At 34.0% G+C, this 23,804-nt stretch overlaps 1 protein-coding gene across 1 annotated transcript in view; it reads right to left on the bottom strand.

The window, feature by feature from the left end:
• TrpA1 (Transient receptor potential cation channel A1) overlaps window positions 1-17,357 on the bottom strand; it is a 393,252-nt gene extending 375,895 nt beyond the window's left edge. The window contains exon 1 of the mRNA XM_089095770.1: window positions 16,634-17,357. Coding sequence (XP_088951896.1) covers window positions 16,634-16,649 — 16 coding nt within the window. The 5' untranslated portion in view covers window positions 16,650-17,357. The remainder of the gene's footprint in view (window positions 1-16,633) is intronic.
• Window positions 17,358-23,804: the final 6,447 nt, after the last annotated feature.

The raw sequence follows: 23,804 nt of genomic DNA, 5'->3' as shown, positions 1-23,804 counted from the left end.
GTGTGTGTGTGTGTGTGTGTGTTTGTGTGTTTGTGAGGGCGTGTGAGTGTGTGTGTGTGTGTGTGTGTGTGTGTGTGTGTGTGTGTGTGTGTGTGTGTTTGTGTGTGTGTGTGTGTGTGTGTGTTTTTGTGTGTGTGTGTGTGTGTGTGTGTTTTTGTTTGCGTTGGGGTTTTTTTGTATGTGTCGTTTTTGTGTGTTTGTCCTCTCTGTGTGTGTGTCGTCTCTGTGTGTTTGTCGTCTCTCTGTGTGTGTCGACTCTATGTGTGAGTAGTCTCTGTGTGTGTCGTCTCTGTGAGTGTGTCTTCTCTTTGTGTGTTTCGTATCTGTGTTTGTGTCGTCTCTTTGTGTGTGTGTTGTCTCTGTGTGTTTGTTGTCTCTCCGTGTGTGTGTCGTCTCTCTATGTGAGTCGTCTCTGTCTGTTTGTCGTCTCTGTGTGTTTTTCGTCTCTATGTGTAAGTCGTCACTTTGAGTGTGTCGTCTCTGTTTGTGTGTCTTCTCTCTGTGTGTGTGTGTGTGTGTGTGTGTGTGTGTGTGACGTCTCTCTGTGGGAGTCGTCTCTGTGTGGGTGTCGTCTCTGTGTGTGTGTCTTCTCTCTGTGTGTTGTCGTCTCTGTGTGTGTGTCATCTCTGTGTGTGCGCATGTGTGTGTGTGTGTGCGTGTGCGTGTTGTCTCTTTGGTTGGTGTCTGTGTGTGTGTGTGATCTGTGTGAGTGTATCGTCTCTATGTGTGTTTCGTATCTGTGTGTGTGTCGTCTCTTTGTTTGTGTCCTCTCTATGTGTGTGTGTCGTTTCTGTGTGTGTGTGTGTCATCTCTGTGTGTGTGTCGTCTCTGTGTGTGTGCGTCGTCTCTGTGTGTGTGTCATCTCTGTGTGTGTGTATTCTGTGTGTGTGTGTGTGTGTGTCGTCTCTGTGTGTGTGTCTTTCTCTCTCTCTCTGTGTGTGCGTGTGTGTGTGTCGTCTCTGTGCACGTGTCGTCTCTGTGCATGTGTCGTCGCTATGTCTGTGTGAACATCGATGCTCAAGGTAAAAGTTTGAATCAAACACTTTTAGCATATCGAATGTCCTTACTGAAAAACAACTGCATTAAAAAAAAATAAATTAAATTTATCATACGACCTAAATTATTTCATCAGATACGCCAGCATTTATGAACGATCCTTTTGAAATTCTGCTAAAAACATCGATGCTCTGGGTAAAAGTTTGAATCAAACACTTTTAGGATATCGAGTGTCCTTACTAAAAACTACTGCATTAAAAAAAAATAAATTAAATTTATCATACGACCTAAATTACTTCATCAGATACGCCAGCACTCATAAGCGATCCTTTTGAAATTCTGCTAAAAACATCGATGCTCAAGGTTAAAGTTTGAATCAGACACTTTTAGGATATCGAGTGTCCTTACTAAATTGATCATACGACCTAAATTATTTCATCAGATACGCCAGCACTCATAAACGATCCTTTTGAAATTCTTCTAACAACATCGATTCTCAAGGTAAAAGTTTGAATCAGACAATTTTAGGATATCGAGTGTCCTTAATAAAAAAAAAAAAAAAAAAACTACTGCATTAAAAAAAAAAAAAAATTTATCATACGACCTAAATTATTTCATCAGATACGCCAGCACTTATGAACGATCCTTTTGAAATTCTGCTAAAAACATCGATGCTCAAGGTAAAAGTTTGAATTAAACACTTTTAGGATATCGAGTGTCCTTACTAAAAACTACTGCATTAAAAAAAATAAATTAAATTTATCATACGACCTAAAATACTATAAGATACGCCAGCACTCATAAAAGATCCTTTTGAAATTCTGCTAACAACATCGATGCTCAAGGTAAAAGTTTGAATCAGACACTTTTAGGATCTCGAGTATCCTTACTAAATTGATCATACGACCTAAATTATTTCATCAGATATACCAGCACTCATAAATGATCCTTCTGAAATTCTTCTAAAACATCGATTCTCAAGGTAATAGTTTGAATCAAAAAGTTCTGGATATTTTTTTCAGTTTGTAGTTTACGCACTAATATCAATATCAGTAACGATTCTATTTGAACTTTCTCCAAGTTGATCAAATTGATCTCTATAGGGTTCATGATAAAAAAAGTAGTTTGGGGCAAGAAAAAAAAACTAAAATAATGTCGTGAAATCATTTTCAACACTCAGAGCAGGGGGACGTTGGGATTGAATCATAGAGAAACATCAATAATTTCTTAGACCACACTGCTTTTCCATTAAAAACAAAAAAAAATTTTTTAAACACGAAAAACGGGTTTTAATTTTCTAACAAGCAGTGAACTACAAAACAATTAATTATGCACAAAAGCTCCTAATATTTCGGCCCAAAATCCGGGAGAATTTATAAACTTAAAAAAAAAATAAATAAATAAAGCAAAAAAAAAAAAACAACTTAAATTACATTACAATAAAACATACTAAACACATAAAGAGAACAAAAAGCAAAAACGAAAGAAAAATATAAATAAATAAGAACAAAACTCACATATTAATTAAACACTTCCATGCACTGAATGTCTTTCAACTGACCTTTTATTGTTTTGGTCTAAGTATAAATATATTCTTCATTTTTGATAGATTTCAATTTATATATTGGGAGGAGGCGAGTAGAATCAATATAGACATTCAGTACATGGAAGTGTTTATTTAATATATTTCCATTTATATACTGAGAGGAGGCCAGTTGAAAGACATTCAGTGCATGGAAGTTTTTAATTAATTTGTGAGTTTTGTTATTTTTTTTTTATTTTTTTCTTTCGTTTTTTATTTTTGTTATCTTTTTTTTTTTTGTATTTTTTTTTTTAATGTAATTTAAGTTGTTTTTTTTTTTTTTGTTTATTTATTTTTTTTTTTTTTCCGTTTAGAAAGGCTACCGGATTTGGGGCCGAAATATTCGGAGCTTTTGTTCATAATTAATTGTTTTGTAGTTCACTGCTTGTTAGAAAATTAAAACCCGTTTTTTCGTGTTTAAAAAATTTTTTTTTGTTTTTAGAGAAACATCGAATTTACTTTTTTTTTAAATGTGACTCAAAGACGTTTCGTTCTTTTCACTGGCATGAAATTGCATACAAACGAGCCAATCAGGTGTTACAATCCTTTTGTTTGCTCAAAATTCGACAAAGCAACGACGGTTTGGCTAGTTTCATTTTGCTTGATATTTCTAAAGCCAATTAAGATGAAGAAATGTCTTCAAAGTCAAGGCTATAAGAAAAAAGTTCTGGATATTTTTTGTCAGTTTGTATTTTACGCACTACTATCAATATCAGTAACGATTCTATTTGAGCTTTCTCCAAGTTGATCCAATTGGTCTCTAAAGGGTTCATGATAATAAAAAAGATAGCGTACGCCATGCTGAATGTGCTTTCAAAAACCCATCTGGTCGAAAATATGTTTGTTATCGTTAATGATTTCCAAAGATGTAAGAAAATTATGGAAAATAAAATTCTCTGGTTCAAATCTGAAACTTTAGTCTATTTTCCGATTGAAAAATAAAACTATTTCTATAAAATCTGAGCTAATAAGGGTTTTTGGCCGTAAACTCTAGTTTCTTGTAAGAAAATTATGGAAAATACAATGCAACCGAGTCTCTCAAACCCCGTAAAGCTCTTTTAACAGATACACGAACTACTTATTTAACACGAAAATTTCGTTTTTAATGGGCACCAAGTAAAGAAAAACCACAAGGAATCAGGCAACAGTGTGTCTCAAACGCCATAAAACTGTTTTAAAAGATACAAGAACTACTTGTTTAACACAAAAACTTCGTTTTTAATGAGCACAAAGTAAAGAAAAACCACACGGAATCAGGCAACTGAGTCTCTCAAACCCATTAAAGCTCTTTTAAAAGATACAAAAACTACTTATTTAGCACAAAAATTTCGTTTTTAATGGGCACCAAGTAAAGAAAAACCACACGGAATCAGGCAACCGAGTCTCTCAAACTCCATAAAGCTCTTTTAAAAGATACAAGAACTACTTATTTAACACAAATATTTCGTTTTTAATGGGAACAAGGTAAAAAAAAACCACACGGAATCAGGCAACCGAGTCTCTCAAACCCTTTAAAACTCTTTTAAAAGATTCAATAACCACTTATTTAAGGCATAAATTTCGTTTTTATTAGACACAAAGTATAGAAAAATTACTCTGAATCAAGCAAGCGAGTTTTTCAAACCCCGTCAAACTATTTTAGAACATATAAGTACTACTAATTTAACACAAAAAATTTGTTTTTAATGGGCCCCAGGTAAAGAAAAAGCACACGGAATCAGGCAACTGAGTCTCTGAAACCCCTTAAAGCTGTTTTAAAAGATACAAGAACTACTTATTTAACAAAAAAAATGCGTTATTAATGGACACCAGGTAAAGGAAAACACCACGGAATCAGGTAACAGAGTTTTTCAACATCAGTATAGCTCTTCTTAAAGTTAAAAAATATACATTTTTAAGAACAAAAATTCGATATCTGTGGGCCAACATAAAATAAAGATCAGCGCGGACACCGGAAAAAGTGAATCAATAAACCCTACAAAAACTTTTAAATTAAACATGTGATAAGTATCAAAGAAAAAATTATCGTTATTTATGCGCACCAGGTAAAGAAAAACACCACGAACTCACACAGACCAGTCTATCTCTCCCTGTCAAGCACGATAATAAGAAACATGAAATACTTTGTTAGCACTAATAATTTGATACTTAATTGCACAAAGTTAAAAACACCCTGAATCAAATAGTCGAGTCTCTCAAACCCCGTAAAGCAGTTTTAAATTATACAAGAACTACTTATTTAAGACAAAAATTTTGGTTTGATTGGTCGCATGTTGTTGTGAGTCTTTTTTCTTTTATATATTTTTGTCTTGCTGAGGACGGCCCTTGGACATAGGGCCGAAATATTCATTCAAATTATCTCCACTGTCTTACAAAAAGATTTCCCTTTTGCTCTTCGTACTTTTGTTGTTTGTTAAAATATTACGTAACGGCTATGTTTGCATCCTGACTAGTTTCCTTCCTGAAGGTATTTTCCTGGCCCTTGTAGGTTCTTAAGTCGTCAAAGAAAAAACTATGATGTAATTTCTACGCTTGCATCTTGACTAGTGGATCTTGAAGGATTTCTCCCTACACCCCTAGGTTTTTAAACAATCAAAGAAACTCTTATGTAACCCGTACACTTGCTTCTTGACTAGAGGCCCCATGAAGGTTTTTTTTCCTGGCCCTCGTAGGCTTTTAAACGATAAAAAAAACTATGATGTAAAGTCTACGTTTATTTATTTATTTGAAAACCTGTCACACAAAAGCAACAAGACGGAGCAGTAAGAGAGAACAAAATAATAAAATAATAAAGTCAGTAATTAGACACTTCACAAAATACAAGACAAGCAAATATACGAAAGAAACCAGAATAAAAAGAGAAAGACTTCTCAGCGAAAGAGTGTAAAAACAAACATTTACTATCTAATGCACCAATTATCTTACCACTGCAAGATATGGCTCCAGTCGCGTGACATATTAATCATTAAAATTCACAATACTTATTAATATGGCAATACATGAATCAATTATACTATGACAAATGATCGCAAACGATTTTTGGGCCCAAGGTTGGAGCCAAAGGCGATAAGTTAAGGAACGATAAAAGCACAATCAAATTTACATAATATATGTGCGAAAAAGAAAAAACACTTCAACATGGTGCGATCTACTATATATGCTGCAGAACAGTAACGTTAAACGATCCTACAAGAATTAAATTATTATTAAAATTAAAAATTATTGAAAAATCCTTCACAATTAAAAACACAACACGACGGACCACAGGAAAATTAAGACAATACATCACCACTTAATAATGTGGCACCAATCATTTAAATTCCCATCAAATTTTAGATTATGCTTTACTATCCGTCAAGCGACAGCAACCTCTGGCTCAGCAACCTTGAATTTCACAATAGTGAGCGAATTTCTATACCATGGAGGCAGATGAAGCAGATACTTGGCAAAACGAAAGAACAAGGATCAAACTTTACTCTTGTCAGTTTTATTTAGGAGTTTCCAGAAGGGTGCGGCGTAGCGGATATTGGGAAGGGCAACAGCATTATCATAAACAAGTGAAATTACTCATTTCAATGCCAGCTTTGCCTCTCACAGTAACTATCTGTCTTGGCTTTACTCTAATTAGCCATGGCTTGGCACTAAGTCTCTCATCATTTCCACAAAGTTAATCAAATTCAAAACTCAATAGACTCGGAATCTACTTGCTAAAAGTTGTCGGTTGAATCGAAGTTTTCAAGATACAATGGAAGCATAATCTGCTGAGATTCTACGCTTGATTTATTAAAGAAGAAGTTTTCGGTTGAGTCTGATAGAAGAAGCAATTGGAAGACCTAAATACATAAGGTGATCTATAGGTTGAACAGAGCTAGATCCAAGGATGATGGATGGGGCAGAGTAAATTTGTTTCCAGTTAAACAGGACAATATCAGATTTGGAGGAGTTGAATTCAAGTCCAATTTTCTGATATTCCTCCTCAAGGATTCCTAAAATTTCGGTGATACTTTGAAGAGTCGAACTAAGGTTTAGGACGTCGTCAGCATAGCATATCAAGGAAAGGTTTACAGAAGACAAAATCAGTGAAGGAGGGCATAGATCTTGTGTTTCCAGAACACAGCTATTAAAGAGGTCGGGAGAGGTGACAGCTCTATGACGGGCCCCTTTTTTGACTGGGATAAGTATTCTACGCGGAAACAGGGGCTTCTCTTTGTCTGGGGGTAGTTTCAGGCGGACATGAAGTCTTGAATATCAATCCCAAAGAGAACGAATAATGGTCAGATTCAATTCATCTTTACCAGCTTTCAGAAGCATCGCTGCATGGATACGACAGTAGAATGCACGTCTGACATCATGCCCCCCCTAAAACAAAGCTTTATCCAGACAATTCCGTACCAATCAACGCATTTGTAACAGCGGTTAAAGCGTCAGCACACCCGGTACCTCGCTTCAATCCGAACTGGTGTGGAGTGGTATAGCAGACTTTTTCAAGTTCCTTAATAAATAGTAACTGAAAAAGTTTGCCCTACAGTAATAGGGCGGAATGAAGTACAGTGGACTTCAGATTCCTCTTTCTTAGAGATAGGATTCAAATCTCCGATGCAAAAAGAAGAAGGACCGAGACCTGAGTGAAAATCATCTGCATAAGCAAAGACAGATGAGCCATAAGAAGTTTTCCCCCGCATTTTAAATGAATAGCACTAACTTGGTCAATACCAAATGAACGTTTCCATTTTAATTGTTTGATGGCATCTTCGACAGAACGGGTACTGATCACAAAATCTTCATCGGGTTGAGCATCCAGACACTGATCCATCAGGGACAGAAAACTCAGATTCATAATATGCATACCATTCCGCTTCTGGAATGCCAGCTGAGGACGGTGACAAAGATTGGGTGCTGAGGAGGAGACTAATTTAAATACCATATTTGGATCTTGTTTTGCACGAGCAAAATAGCTATTAATAATATCTCTACCATGCTAAGCAAGAATTTTGGAAAATTTCCGCTTTCAAGAGATTCGTATGTCATTTACATGCCCAGTAGTAAAACGCTCACAATCTTTCCATTTAGAAAACCAAAACTTTACTTGTCCACATGAAGTACAAAAGCTAAGGATTTTTGGACCACCCAGGAAAGATTCCTTTGAAGACACATTGCATGAGGACAGCTTGATTTTCGGCAAAGCGGAGGGCATGACATATTTCAGACAATATATATCAAAGCAAATCAGGACTTCATTCTTAGGCAACTGGAGTGACTGTTGGAGAAAGGGAAATAGGACATAAATTTTACTTAGAATCGAATTAACTGACTCGAGGAACAGAGTCTGGTCAATCTTTGACCAATCACAACGATACCGCCGTCGTGAGGAATCACGTGCTAGTGGACTACTTTGAGAAATGGAAGATGGCACACCAATTGAGCAAATTATAGATAAGTGGTCAGGCAGCTGATAATCAAATATAACGTTAACTGTATCGGCGGTCAGATTTGAAGATACAGTATCGTGGTCCAAGTTAGAGGTTCGCGAAGACGTGTGAGTATACGTAAAATCTGACATTTTATCTAAGACACACAAAAAATCACTAAATAAACCCTTAATTATAGTAGTACGTGGAGACGCCTCAGAACCTGGTTCAGACAAATTACAATTAAAGTCTCCGGCTATAACACAAGGTAAATCTAGACACCAAATTTTCTCTACACAAGAACCTAACTTTTCGCACAATAAAGCAAACAATCGCTCTGACTGATCGTTGGAGTAATCAGTGGGCAGCTACACACTAATGTAAACACAGGAGTCCACACTCACAGCTAAGTAATGATCATTTAGTTCGAACAAACTAGAACAAAGAGCTGAATTAACGAAAGAAACTGGTCCACCCTAGGGTCTGCCTCTGTTATTCAGCTTTCCATCAGGCACGGAGTACGCCGTCATGTCATCAACTGTAAGAATATTGATACCATGTTCAGTAACAAATATTTCCTGGAGAAAAATCACGTTATAACTGGAGCTGAGGCTTTGCAGCACAGAAAGTTTATTTTTAAATGACCCATTGATATTCCATAATAGTAGAACTAAGTCCGTGGGTTTAAGTTTGCAGTTTTTAGGGCACTTTACGCTATAACACGTATGACCATTGGTCTTGCAACAAACCCGAAAGGCGCTTTTTTGGCATGCAATATCAGGTGTCAATTTGTGGTCGAAGGAGCCATATTTAGAACACGGTTCACTGTTATTACAATTCACGTCGAGGTGACTGATCACATGACAATTGAAGCAGCGACGTGGTAGGAACACGAGCTCTTCAACCGGAAGGAGTTCATATCTAACTTTCATAGATGCTTTCAGAAACGTGTCAAGATCAGTTCGAAACGGAAAGTAAAATCTAATTGTTCGGGACTTGCCACACTACTGTTTTAGTGCACTTGGGGAGCACTGTTTAGTGCACTGTTTCAGCAACATTTCGTCTAAATCTTCTGGCATTCGCTTAATCTCTGCGACAACAGCAGGTTCCTTGAGGGAAATGTTGAACGATTATTCGGCGCACTTAACATTTTCAACTATCTGGCCCGTGGTTTTCTTGGGCCGCACCACAAATTTCCACTCGTTGTTAGAGCGACGTAACTCGGCTATATCGCTTGTATTTGGGCAAACCTTATCGATGATCTTTTTTTCGTTCATTTGGGCCTTTTAAGTCCTTTGGGTGGTTCTTAAGTATAACAGAGTATATCGGTGAGGGTGTTGTGGATTTTGGAGGCTAGAACTTGTCAGGCAGGCTGGTTGGGAAGCGGCTAGCATTTAATATGAGTCCATTCAATTTTGTCGAAATTTCATTTACTTTCGAAACTACTGTGGCATGAACAGACTTTTCGATGGCAGGTACTCCACAAAGACTGAAAATCACAAACTTTGGGATCAGAATATTTTACTTTGCGCCGTGACTAGTGACTTGCACATATCAGTAATATTGTCATCATCCTTTGCATATGAAACCTTCCGGGTTGGGATATCCAACTCACTATGAAGGGTATTTTTAGAATACAAAACTGCATCGTGTTCGAAATAGTTAATAGCACTCTTTAATATCATATCAAGTTTTACACCATCTGTGAGTGATCTACTCAAAAAGTTTAGAACGGGGCTAAACACCAACTTTTCAGCCATCTTATTTCACTCGTAAGCAGCCACGATCCAAATCATAATCGATAAATCAAAGTCCAGATACAGTCGTTCGACCGGTAATGTAATGGTGACGTCACACAGTAGCAATAGTAATTTTATTTAGGTCAAGACCTGTAACCCTTTGCCAAAGATTGCAAAACTTGACACACAGGGATTAAGTTCCCTTAAAAAGCTTACTCGTTTGTTAATGGAATATCCAATTTAGCACAGGTATGTTCACTTTGAACTCTGAACACAATACTGTATCGTGACTATAAACGCCTTAACTCTAACAACTCCTACTACGTAACAATCAAATAAATCATTTGCATAAGTAAAGAAACAAACCCCTATTACGTAATAATCCGGTTTACTATACCATTAAATAACAATAACAACTGTTTTTTGTCGTCGGAACGGTGGGATATGTGTATTTTCAGATTGATGGGAAATGTGTGTGTTGTCGAATAGGTTAACCCCTCACTACTAATTACCTCTAAATCGTCTTGGTACAAGGGCTTAAGGATATAAGCATTGGGCTAATTAAAAAGAAATTTTCCCTGCACTTTATATTCCGAATGTGTTTAGGATGACCGGAACCCAAACCTATTTGGCACCCTGGCTCAGCACAAAATTTTTCGTCCCATTGTCCCAGTCTTCCTTCTTCCATTCTGCAAGAGAATCTGAAAAATTCAACACTATCTCTCCAGCCAGTTCCAGGATATTACATAAATACTATTTCGATGATCTAGATACGCATAGTGTCTTTTGAATTGAATCTGCATCAATTACCTTTACATTTTCATATCCCAAGGGATTAAGGATGAAAGTATTTGTTCCTCTCGGCCAGGGGACTCACGGCTGCAAGTTTGAAACTGCTCAGTGATAAACAAGGCTTTTGGTCCGTCTATTTCCCCTCGAACGCCACTTAGACAAAATTTTGTATCACCATAACTCAGCCAGCATCCCTTTTGAGAGGGATCCGTCCCCCAAACAAGATTATTCTTTTATATTGTTCTACCTTGTCTGGGTTTCCAAGTTTAACAGATCAAACCGCTAGAAAAAAAAAGTTTGTTGGCCCTTTTTTCCGGCGAATCAACATTGTTTCTTTTTTTTGCAAATTGGTGTCCCATTGGCGCAAGGACTTCAAAGGGACGACCAAACTAAACAATTGAATCCCATTTAAATCTAACTATTGCACAGAAAACTCCTTCAGACACTCCTTAACAATCTGGCTCTGGGTTTATTTTTGTTTCAATCTTGTTTTAATCAGAATACATTCTATCCCTAGGTGAGAACGTCTAAAAGTTATCCAGGACAGGGTCATTTTGAGAGCAAGAATTTGTTTTTCCTTTTAAGACTTCTCAAAACAGAAATAGGTTTCACTTAATTAAAAACGAAAAAAAAACGTTTCCTCAGTGAAGACAATTCCAAAATAGAGCAGTCCTTATTAGAACGTGCGGCATAACAGACACATAAAAACGTGATTTTAGTAAAAGCTTAGTAACATTCCCAAATAACATTCTTTGACTTAGAAAACGACAAAAAACGTTTTCATGGCTGAAGTGTCAAGACACCACCTAGTAAGGAACGAATTCTAGCCCAAGTCATTAGAAAAATACCAACTTTTCTTTTTTAAATGGAATACATGGAGGGCTAGGTGTCAGCTCCAATAACTTTTGAAAAAAAATATTATTAATCTTTTTTGGGTGGGGGAGGGGGGTCGGGCCATGGGGACCAAAGATTATCTCCCATAAGTTCTGGAATAAAATATCTTTAATATTTTGTTGGTGTTTTTTTTGGGGGGGGGTCAGGCCATAGGGGGCCAGGTGTCAGCTTCCATAAATTTTGGAATAAAATGTCGTTAATAGCTTTTTAGGAGGGGTCGGGCCTTTGAGGGCCAGGGGTCAGCTCCTATATTTTTGGTATAAAATATCGTTTATATTTTTTAGGGGGGAGTCGGGCCTTGGAAGGTCAGGGGTCAGCTACTATAATTCTTGGAAGAAAATATCGTTTATTAAGACTTTTAGCCTATTGATCTTTTAACTGTAAGATTTTTTTAGTACAAAGACTTGCTTAATTCAGCGATTAGCATCATCGCTTTACGTATCGGAAGCTATATAATGCAAGTTAAATATCATTAAGTATTTTTCTATAAGTTTCACACCTTATAGAAGAGTTTGTGATGATGTGTTTACTGTTGAACATACTTGTAAACAAAATTCTTTTTTTTTCTATGTTTAAAATAATAATGGAGCTATTAAATATGTATTGCCTTTTTAACTCTAAATACTTGGAATTAAATTAAGCATTTTATGTTGTTATAATAAAGGCTATTAATTTCTAGCTGCGAGACATTCCAGCTGCTGTAATGTAGGGCCAATACTACCAATAACTCACTATGACACCAAGCCACCTGAGGCCAACACCACCGTACAAGCTTTTCCCCACCACAATATGTTCAGAGCCTCACTCTCTAATTATTCGCATTAAGTTCCGACTTACTTTAAATTTGTTCTACCTATTTCATTTTAAAGTTACCTTCTTATTTATAGTCTATATGAGAACCCACCGATTTTACCTATTAATCGATTATAGTAATTATGCGGTATAATCAGTACAAGCCGATCATACCGATGAAACAAAAATCACAGCAAAAAACTTGAACAGCTAATTTAACTCTTTTTCTTCCTTTGGGTAGAACATATTGTTCTTGTCAACCATCATGTTTTTATTCTCTGTTGTGGTTTGCTCAGTCCGAAGACCCACTCCTTCAATAACAAGTATAATATCAACTGTTTCGTCTTTCATCTTATTTCTATATGGCCCTTAAGCACCATGATTATATGGATAATTTTTAATCTTTAGCCATCCACTTGTTGTCTCCAGGTGATTTCCTGTTCTAAAGGGAATATATAGCAACAGAGGGATATTAGCCGCTTAGTTGTACTTATTTGAATTTCCTTAGTATGGGTTTTTTTCCGAGTAAACATGAATGTACCTCTGTGACAAGAGGCGGTGGTCTTAGAAATATTGAAAATCCTAACTGAAAAAAAAAAACAGCCAAAAACTGGAGGAGACTAAGTATTTAGGTACTTTAGAATAATTATTTTTGTTAATCAGAGGAAACTAATACAAAATAAAAGGAATTTAAATTTCAAATGGCCACCACATTTTTTCTGGGGGGGGGGGGGGAATAATTTAAATTTTGAAGTAACGGTATAAATATTAGATATACACAGAAATTGTAACCCAATTGCCAAGCTATTTGAAAACTAAATAAAAATAAACAAGTATTTGCTAAAATGAAAGCGAAAAACAACATTGCAACTAAACGATCAGATATCATCCTTTGAATGAGGGAGACAGCCCCCTCCGCTCACCCTCGTATGAATGAAAGTTTGACTATTACTTTCCTGAAAGCCCCTTATAGGGCAATAAATACAACCATTAAATAAATACGGATAATTTTTCAAAACGTTTGAACAGATATCTCATACTGTATATAGTAGCAATATTTTTTAGATAAACCCAGGTTTTAGTAAGTTGATGCATAGCCAAAACCTCAAAGTTTAATAATTTTTGGAAGTTACAAAAATGAACTTCAGTACTAACAACCACGGACTTGTGGGTAAAATACTGTGGCACTTACTCCCCACATATAGTACACTTGCAGCAGCCACACTGGTAGTAGCTTTAGTGCCACGACACCGCTAATATTGGCAGGAGTAGAACTCGTAGAACCCGTGACCCGTCGCAGATAAATCACAAGTGACCTTGACCTTGTGGTACAAGTGCTTGTGCCAGCAGTGGCCCTGGGGTACGAATACTGATGACAGGAGAAGGACATAGCGCTGATGGCAGTTACCTAACCCGAGCTTTCGCTGGAAGATTTGGGCTAGTGTTAGCCTATATGAAGTAGCTTAAATAATTCTTCTAAAAATACCCACAAATTTAAAAATTATTTTTGTTTTGAATTTGTGGCATAGTTACAAATTTTGTAAACAACACATTAAGGAAGTTATCAGGCATAGCCTGGCTTATATACTTTTAGTAAAAAAATTACATTATACATTGCGGAGCATGCGACCTTACGGATAATTAATTGGTTGAAGAGTGTTGAAAATTCAAAGCTATAAAAGAATGCATGTCCGCAAATAAAAAGAAAATAAAGTTGAATTAATTAAGGAATTTGGTTTATGTGTGAATCTAAATTACAGGAGTCAAACATCTCCGTGTTAAAGTAAATCTTGAAGGAAAAAGTAAAGTAAGGGTTGAAGGAAAACATAAGAGAAAGTAAAAGTTTCGGTTATCTTTTGAGGGGATTTTGCGCATTTGAATATTGTCTTCAGTATCGGAAATTAAATATTAGTTTGGCACGGCAAATTAGCAAGAATTTTGTTTCATTACATGTAAATTCATTGAAAGATTCATTTCATTGTATTAGCTTAAAATCGCATCGCAGATAATTCGCAATAATTCGGTTGAGATTTTTCTATATTTGTGAACAGAGATGCTAGTTGGGCATTAAAAAATGCGATTTATGGATTCAAAGACATTGGCTTACTTATGGAGTAGCAGTTCAGGCACAGACAAGCGTTCTAAGACATTTAACAACCAAAATTTTCTATCTATAATCTGGTTTTTCTGTCGAAAAATATCCAATATCAATAATTAAGTTTTAAGAAATTTAGATGTAAATTTAACTCGGCTGGTGAGGCGGAATAGGCCAATTTTACAAAAATAAAATAGACTATTGTAAAAAACACAAACTTATAAGGTGGGTCTTAAAAGAGTTGAACAACATTGGTCAGGAAGTGTTCAATGATTGTATTTACTAAATAAAAATTAGTTGTTTAGAGCATGTGCCCACAATCCTGAAAAGCTAATTCGAAAATTAAATAATGAATTAGATCTAACTGACCACTCTACTTTACGTCACCCTGACCATCGCCTCATCAAACAAATACTGCTCGCTGAACCCCTAAAAAGGGGGGGGGAGTCATAGACAAGGGGGACAGCATAAAAATGGTAAACGCTAGTTAAACGAGATCTGGAAACATTTCAGACGGAGGACACCCTTGGAGAAAAGACCCTTTGAGAAGTCATGAATGACAGACAGGTCCCTCAACTCACATAAAAAGGGCACTAGAACTTCTGATTATCAATCAAATGAGCCCCCTCCAAAGTTTATATGACCAACCTTTCTTTAAAATCTTATGTGCCCCCAAGGCATAAATTAAAACCCATGTCCTGATGTTTGTGGGGGGGTGTCATCCTCAAAGACATATATTCCGTACCTTTCAATTGCGTTAAACAAAATGACTATCTCGAAATTTCGACTGGATGTGTTTTAAGAAATGATGGGCCTGGCAGGGGGCTGGTTGCCTTCCAATCACTTTTGACTATTAAAAAGGGCACTAGCCCTTTCACCAATCAAATGAGCCCTATTAAAAGTTTCTACAACTCCTTCTATACAAAGTGTCCTGGTCTAAAAAAACGAAAAAAAGGAAAAATAAATAAATAATACATTGTGCTCTTTACTTAGACAGCGCTATGGTGCTGCCAACGATTGCCACGCAAGAAAACATGACTTCATCATTCAGATGATGAAAAAAAAAATGTAGAACATCTTTCTCATTTTGACCTCAATTCCCTCCAAGAACAAAAAATATAAAGTCTTCACATTCTTAAGACAAGGCCACCGCTGGCAACCAGCATTTGTACCGTAAAGCCTTGATCACTTGTGATTTGTCTTTGGGGGGAACATAATCCACGAGTACTGATCCTACCAGTATTTTTGCTGTGCCAGAGCTACAGCTGCTAACAGTGTGGCTGCTACAAGGGTACTCTATTTGAGGGGAGGAGGGGGATGTAAAGCACCATAGTGTTTGGCCCACGGTGTCACAGGACCGTGGTTGTTATTACTAGATTGCTGGATTAGTGAGACCAAAGACTTCTCCGTACTATTTAGGTAAAACAGTTTAGATAAATTGCGCCTTTAGTTGTTAATTCTATAACCCCCCTCTCTCTCTAATTTTCACGCCACTACAACTCCCCAGCGGTCGAAGATGGAGCGGGGGAGGAGAATGATTACAGTCTCTTAATCAAATAAAATATTAACAGGGTAAAAGAAATTTAATGAATATTTAAGGCCAGGGTTGAGGCAATTAATTTAAAGAGAGAATAATATTAAGCTTATGAAAAGGATATTTGTCTGGTAATTAGGAACATGGGCCCCAACATCTTCTTCCTAATATAAATGACCACCACCATGCCACATTGGCCAGAACATCAAAGGTAAAGCCCAAATACAAAAAATTAACTTCAAAATGACCAACTTCCACTGAAGTCAACCAATTTCCACTGAGGCCACCGAACTGCTTGGCTACATGTTTTACTGCCATACAATCAGCTTGGCTCAGGATACATTGTCACTCAACATGCGTGTAGAGTGATCAAGGATATTTTTGTATACTTGTCTCAGCCAGGTTTTGGATTTCCTCACTCCAGAACCCTGTTTTTCGCTGTTATCAAATGCAAAGTGTTGAGAGCGAGGAAATTCCTGATTTAATCGTGTTAAAATCCCCTGATAAATGATGATCCAGAACCCCTAAGATTGTTGTCCTTAGTTATTTTCCCATGCAGCTGGTGGCTTGGTGTATACATGAATTCCTCTCCGGCTAGGCCAAAGAACCTCATTACTTTATCAGAACCATTATTTTCAGCTAATTTTGAGGATCCTCTCGTATATAACAATATCTTTGATCGCATCTACCCGACACCTATCCTACGATATACTTACCAGCAGAAAAGAGCATAAGTAGCTTGATAACATCTCTCCGATGCTACCCGGCATCCACCTGACACCTATACTACGATATACTTACCAGCAGAAAACAGCATAAGTAGCTTAATAACATCTACCCGATTTTTAGATGCAGCTGAATGAAGTACTGTTCGTCCTTGAAAATTTGTGAGTCGGGCCCTGTCTGGTTTTTTGGAAAGCAGATTTTCAACCTCCTGGACAAGTCCAAGCTCATCAGCCTAAAATGATTAAAATACTTTGCTAAAATTCAGCAGTACATTGTCTTTTAATGCCTTGACTAATGTAATTACTAGCAGTTCCAAAGCTGACAAAATGCACAACTTATGAGTAATTAGCTAGTACCTTCTTTTTGCACTATTTTATTCTTCTATTTTTAGATGTTTCATTTATTTTTATTTGTTCTTTCTTTTCTTATTATTTTGCAATTTTTTCATTTATTCATTTTAGTTTAAATATTATAATCATCAATCTTCTTATGTCTATCGTCTATAATTCTTATGTCAAATAAAAAAATTAAAAAAAAAAATTCCTATGAAAAGTGAAGAGCGAATTCAAAACTAAAAACAAACAAAAACTAGCACAAGGAAAATGTTGACTCTAAAAAATTTACTTTTGTGTGAACTTATTTTTAATTCATTTTTTTGTCTTAGTTTTAAATAAAAATTTATTTTTAAATGTTTTGTTATTTAGTATTATCCTGGACAAGTCCAAGCTCATCAGCCTAAAATGATTAAAATACTTTGCTAAAATTCAGCAGTACATTGTCTTTTAATGCCTTGACTAATGTAATTACTAGCAGTTCCAAAGCTGACAAAATGCACAACTTATGAGTAATTAGCTAGTACCTTCTTTTTGCACTATTTTATTCTTCTATTTTTAGATGTTTCATTTATTTTTATTTGTTCTTTCTTTTCTTATTATTTTGAAATTTTTTAATTTATTCATTTTAGTTTGAATATTATAATCATCAATCTTCTTATGTCTATCGTCTATAATTCTTATGTCAAATAAAAAAATTAAAAAAAAATTCCTATGAAAAGTGAAGAGCGAATTCAAAACTAAAAACAAACAAAAACTAGCACAAGGAAAATGTTGACTCTAAAAAATTTACTTTTGTGTGAACTTATTTTTAATTCATTTTTTTGTCTTAGTTTTAAATAAAAATTTATTTTTAAATGTTTTGTTATTTAGTATTATCCTGGACAAGTCCAAGCTCATCAGCCTAAAATGATTAAAATACTTTGCTAAAATTCAGCAGTACATTGTCTTTTAATGCCTTGACTAATGTAATTACTAGCAGTTCCAAAGCTGACAAAATGCACAACTTATGAGTAATTAGCTAGTACCTTCTTTTTGCACTATTTTATTCTTCTATTTTTAGATGTTTCATTTATTTTTATTTGTTCTTTCTTTTCTTATTATTTTGAAATTTTTTAATTTATTCATTTTAGTTTGAATATTATAATCATCAATCTTCTTATGTCTATCGTCTATAATTCTTATGTCAAATAAAAGAATTAAAAAAAAAATTTCATATGAAAAGTGAAGAGCGAATTCAAAACTAAAAACAAACAAAAACTAGCACAAGGAAAATGTTGACTCTAAAAAATTTACTTTTGTGTGAACTTATTTTTAATTCATTTTTTTGTCTTAGTTTTAAATAAAAATTTATTTTTAAATGTTTTGTTATTTAGTATTATCCTGGACAAGTCCAAGCTCATCAGCCTAAAATGATTAAAATACTTTGCTAAAATTCAGCAGTACATTGTCTTTTAATGTCTTGACTAATGTAATTACTAGCAGTTCCAAAGCTGACAAAATGCACAACTTATGAGTAATTAGCTAGTACCTTCTTTTTGCACTATTTTATTCTTCTATTTTTAGATGTTTCATTTATTTTTATTTGTTCTTTCTTTTCTTATTATTTTGAAATTTTTTAATTTATTCATTTTAGTTTGAATATTATAATCATCAATCTTCTTATGTCTATCGTCTATAATTCTTATGTCAAATAAAAGAATTAAAAAAAAAATTCCTATGAAAAGTAAAGAGCGAATTCAAAACTAAAAACAAACAAAAACTAGCACAAGGAAAATGTTGACTCTAAAAAATTTACTTTTGTGTGAACTTATTTTTAATTCATTTTTTTGTCTTAGTTTTAAATAAAAATTTATTTTTAAATGTTTTGTTATTTAGTATTATCCTGGACAAGTCCAAGCTCTTCAGCCTAAAATGATTAAAATACTTTGCTAAAATTCAGCAGTACATTGTCTTTTAATGTCTTGACTAATGTAATTACTAGCAGTTCCAAAGCTGACAAAATGCACAACTTATGAGTAATTAGCTAGTACCTTCTTTTTGCACTATTTTATTCTTCTATTTTTAGATGTTTCATTTATTTTTATTTGTTCTTTCTTTTCTTATTATTTTGAAATTTTTTAATTTATACATTTTAGTTTGAATATTATAATCATCAATCTTCTTATGTCTATCGTCTATAATTCTTATGTCAAATAAAAGAATTAAAAAAAAAATTTCATATGTAAAGTGAAGAGCGAATTCAAAACTAAAAACAAACAAAAACTAGCACAAGGAAAATGTTGACTCTAAAAAATTTACTTTTGTGTGAACTTATTTTTAATTCATTTTTTTGTCTTAGTTTTAAATAAAAATTTATTTTTAAATGTTTTGTTATTTAGTATTATCCTGGACAAGTCCAAGCTCATCAGCCTAAAATGATTAAAATACTTTGCTAAAATTCAGCAGTACATTGTCTTTTAATGCCTTGACTAATGTAATTACTAGCAGTTCCAAAGCTGACAAAATGCACAACTTATGAGTAATTAACTAGTACCTTCTTTTTCCACTATTTTATTCTTCTATTTTTAGATGTTTCATTTATTTTTATTTGTTCTTTCTTTTCTTATTATTTTGAAATTTTTTAATTTATACATTTTAGTTTGAATATTATAATCATCAATCTTCTTATGTCTATCGTCTATAATTCTTATGTCAAATAAAAGAATTAAAAAAAAAATTTCATACGAAAAGTGAAGAGCGAATTCAAAACTAAAAACAAACAAAAACTAGCACAAGGAAAATGTTGACTCTAAAAAATTTACTTTTGTGTATACTTATTTTTAATTCATTTTTTTGTCTTAGTTTTAAATAAAAATTTATTTTTAAATGTTTTGTTATTTAGTATTATCCTGGACAAGTCCAAGCTCATCAGCCTAAAATGATTAAAATACTTTGCTAAAATTCAGCAGTACATTGTCTTTTAATGCCTTGACTAATGTAATTACTAGCAGTTCCAAAGCTGACAAAATGCACAACTTATGAGTAATTAGCTAGTACCTTCTTTTTCCACTATTTTATTCTTCTATTTTTAGATGTTTCATTTATTTTTATTTGTTCTTTCTTTTCTTATTATTTTGAAATTTTTTAATTTATTCATTTTAGTTTGAATATTATAATCATCAATCTTCTTATGTCTATCGTCTATAATTCTTATGTCAAATAAAAGAATTAAAAAAAAATTTCATATGAAAAGTGAAGAGCGAATTCAAAACTAAAAACAAACAAAAACTAGCACAAGGAAAATGTTGACTCTAAGAAATTTACTTTTGTGTATACTTATTTTTAATTCAAATTTCATATGAAAAGTGAAGAGCGAATTCAAAACTAAAAACAAACAAAAACTAGCACAAGGAAAATGTTGACTCTAAGAAATTTACTTTTGTGTATACTTATTTTTAATTCATTTTTTTTGTCGTTGTTTTTAAATAAAATTTATTTTTCAATGTTTTGTTATTTAGTATTATTATTCAATGTGTATTTTTATTTATTTATTTCAGTATTAGATTTTAGTATTAAATATATAACATTCTAGAGTTCTCATCGTATACAACTAAAGAAAAATGAAATTTTCCATGAAAGGTAAAGTGCAAATCTAAAACTCAAAACAAGCTGAAAATAGCTTAAATAAGATATTGAACCTTAAATAAACTATTTTTAATTATTTTGTGCCTTTTTTTCAATTATCAAGTCCCTTTAATAGATATTCTCGTTTTTAAATTTTTTGTTTACTTAGAATGATTTTATAATAATTTATTTATTTGTTTGTTTTGTTATTAAATATTACTATGAATATTTTATATTCTATATTTCTTATTTGATCTAAATAAAGTAAAATAAAATTTTCCAAGAAAGATAAAGAGTTAAATCAAAACTTGAAGCGAGCTGAAATTATCTTACAAAAGACATTGAGTCGAAAACAGGTATATATTACAAAGAACTTAAAAATAGACAAAAATTACAATTAGAAATGAAGCTAAAATAAAATATAAAAAAAAAACAGAAGAAATTATGACAATGAATTTGGCAACCTTCTCTCCCTTCAATCATTAAAAGGGCAAGACTATCAATCAGCACTTTGATGATTGGTAAACAAGTGAATTTTATTCTTATGGATGGAAATTTATCCCACACTTCAGCCCGCACTGAGTGCTTCAAGAGCAGCTTTTTAATACATTGTACCTCCATTTGAGATGGTCGGCCAAGGGTGGTTATCCTAAACCCTTCTGTTCCTTCGTTTCGAAAGAAATTTAATAGATACTATTTTAGGGGTACAAATGAGGGGGGGGATGATTGACTATGGTCAAACAGGCCCTAAGTTTTTTCGAGCCTGTTGCGTGAGACTTGCCATAAAAACACTAAACTAATTCCTAGGAATATACTGAAATCGGAAAAAATAACGTCTTAGGGTTTGAGTGCATAATTCTAATGTTATGAGAAAGAAAAACAATACATTTAGTTTCCTTTAAAGCTTAAATTACTCTCTAGCCCGTTTCTGATTTTGAGGGGAGGCAACGCCAACCTTACATTTGGTAGATTTTTTTTCTTTTTCTTTTTAAATTTAGCTTCATTGTTTATTGTAATTTATGTTTCTTATAGATTTTAAAACAATTTTTACTTCATAACATACAAAATAGCTGTACTTAACACATTTTGACAGCAATGTCATGTACCTCACCGCACTCCCTAGTGGGCATATACATATAGCCCTAACTATATATTTCCCATGTTTTTCTGTCTCTCAAATTCGTCAGCGTTGATTCAATCTACGGCTAAATGCTTTGAAACAACAGTAACACATGGCAAAATGCTTGGGAAATATATAATTTGAGCTAAATATATGGTCGGGGAGTTTGGGGGTAAAGTATAGTGAATTTGCAGTCAAAATGTGTTAACTATAATTATTCTGCATATTATGAAGTAAGATTTGTTTTCCTAATATGTTTTCTTCTCAGCAGCCCCAGTTTTAGGCTTATAACATTTTTAAAGATATTATCATATGGGATTTATATGTTTAAAGAGGGCTTTAGGTTAAAATTGAGACAGTTTAGTAGATTTTGGGTACTGGTAAATTTGGGATTTTGGGTACTGATGCTTAGGTACTCAGGGATAAGCAAGTTTGTTTCCCTTTTTCTTAAGACTTGCTACATAAATTTGATTGCATACTAAAAAATTTGTGTCCAAAGTGTAGCAATTTACGACAGTACGCGATAAAGAAAACATTTTAAACAAGTAAGGCAATGCATAAGAAAATGTAAAACTGACTCGCATTTACCTTAGTTTTAAACCTTGTTGGCTATCCTGTAGCCTACCCCTCATAAAGTTTAGATAGTCACTGAACATATCATTTTTATAGCTATGATTAACCCTAATCTAGGACATTTCAATTTGTCTCCTATATCACATTTGCTTTTTAAATCCATGGTTACTACTTTCAAATCCAAAATAGAATGTAACTGAAACTGGAGTAAACGTGTTTCAACGGCGGTTACTCATAAGACCGTCGAACAACTGCTTTTGCATGAGTAAATGACCCTCTTTCCTTTTTCTTTGTTGCCTAGAAAAGGGTGCTTTGGAAAATTAGGTCAAAGCAGAACACAAAACTATTATTTAGAAGATAGTTTATATTCATTTATCAGTTGGTTAGAACAAAATGACAAAAATAAGGTTTTTAGACTGCATTGGTATAGATTTAATTCGGGGTCATAATTTCCAAATTCTTCGGTGGAATTCTTGCGACAAAACCTTAAAATTAACTTTTATCATCCTTACCAGATACATACGGGAGCTATCAGTGTGTGCAGAAGGCAACGTGTGAACCACCACACTGGACAAACGACAAGAGTAGGTACTTTTGTGGAAAGCGGTAAGCGCGCGACAAATGATTGAAGATCAGATAGGATAAAACCCGGTACTTATACGAGACTTTCTATAAAGATAGGCATTACAAAGAGTTTCTCACTCCGGGAACTTTATTTTAACTTTAGTTTTTTGGGGTTTGGGGAGGACTAAAAGGTACCTATGTTGGGTTGATTAGGTTAGGTTAGGTAATTTATTTGATATATGCTATGCTCTACCCCCACTCCCCCTCCTAATGTGCAAATAAATAGCCCAAATTTGTTTCTGAACTATTATATTTTCATCCTATCTTTTTTATTTCATTAGCGTTAACAAAACTTCACTTTTCGCGCGCTTACCGCTTTCTACAAAAGTACCCAATAGTTTTTCTAACAATGGGAATTTATTTCTAAAAACATCAACAAAAAGAAAAAGTAAAATTAACGAGATAGTCAATGTGACTGGAAAGAACTAATGAAATCCTGCTAATTGGTCAATACATAATGATATTAATTCTTTGTCGTCTTAGTGATTTTTCATATTTCGATATTATCAAACAGTTCGTAGTAACGAACTGTAAGTAAGAAACGACGCGGCTAAAAAATGGAATTTTGATTCCAATAGATAAATCAAAAGAATTGGCTTATTATGCTGATTCCAAACATATAAGTTTCATTAGGTTTAATGTTATGCATCAAATGCTACGAGCCTTAGAAAATTTGCCTGATTTTCTTAAAAAAGAGGGAAGCACCCCCTAAAAGTCAAATAATCTTAATGAGAATCACACCATCAGATTCAGCATATCAGAGAAATTTATTTCAGAGGTTCCCACATGTTATGTGCAAAACTGTGAGATTTTCTATTTTTGCCAGAAAAAAGGATCACGGATGCGTGTTTATTTATTGTTTTCTTCCCAGGAATGATCGTATTAACCCAGAAGTCCTAGAATATCGGAAGAGGGATAATTTGAATAGAAAATAAAAGTTTTAGTGCCCTTTTTAAGTGACGAAATAGATTAGAGGGTAACTAGGCCCCCT

This window comes from Artemia sp. Qi Xiang Cuo, chromosome 10, assembly GCF_049724085.1.
Source record: "Artemia sp. Qi Xiang Cuo chromosome 10, ASM4972408v1, whole genome shotgun sequence".
Classification (NCBI taxonomy): domain Eukaryota; kingdom Metazoa; phylum Arthropoda; class Branchiopoda; order Anostraca; family Artemiidae; genus Artemia; species Artemia sp. Qi Xiang Cuo.
This window is presented reverse-complemented; position numbering and strand designations above follow the sequence as displayed.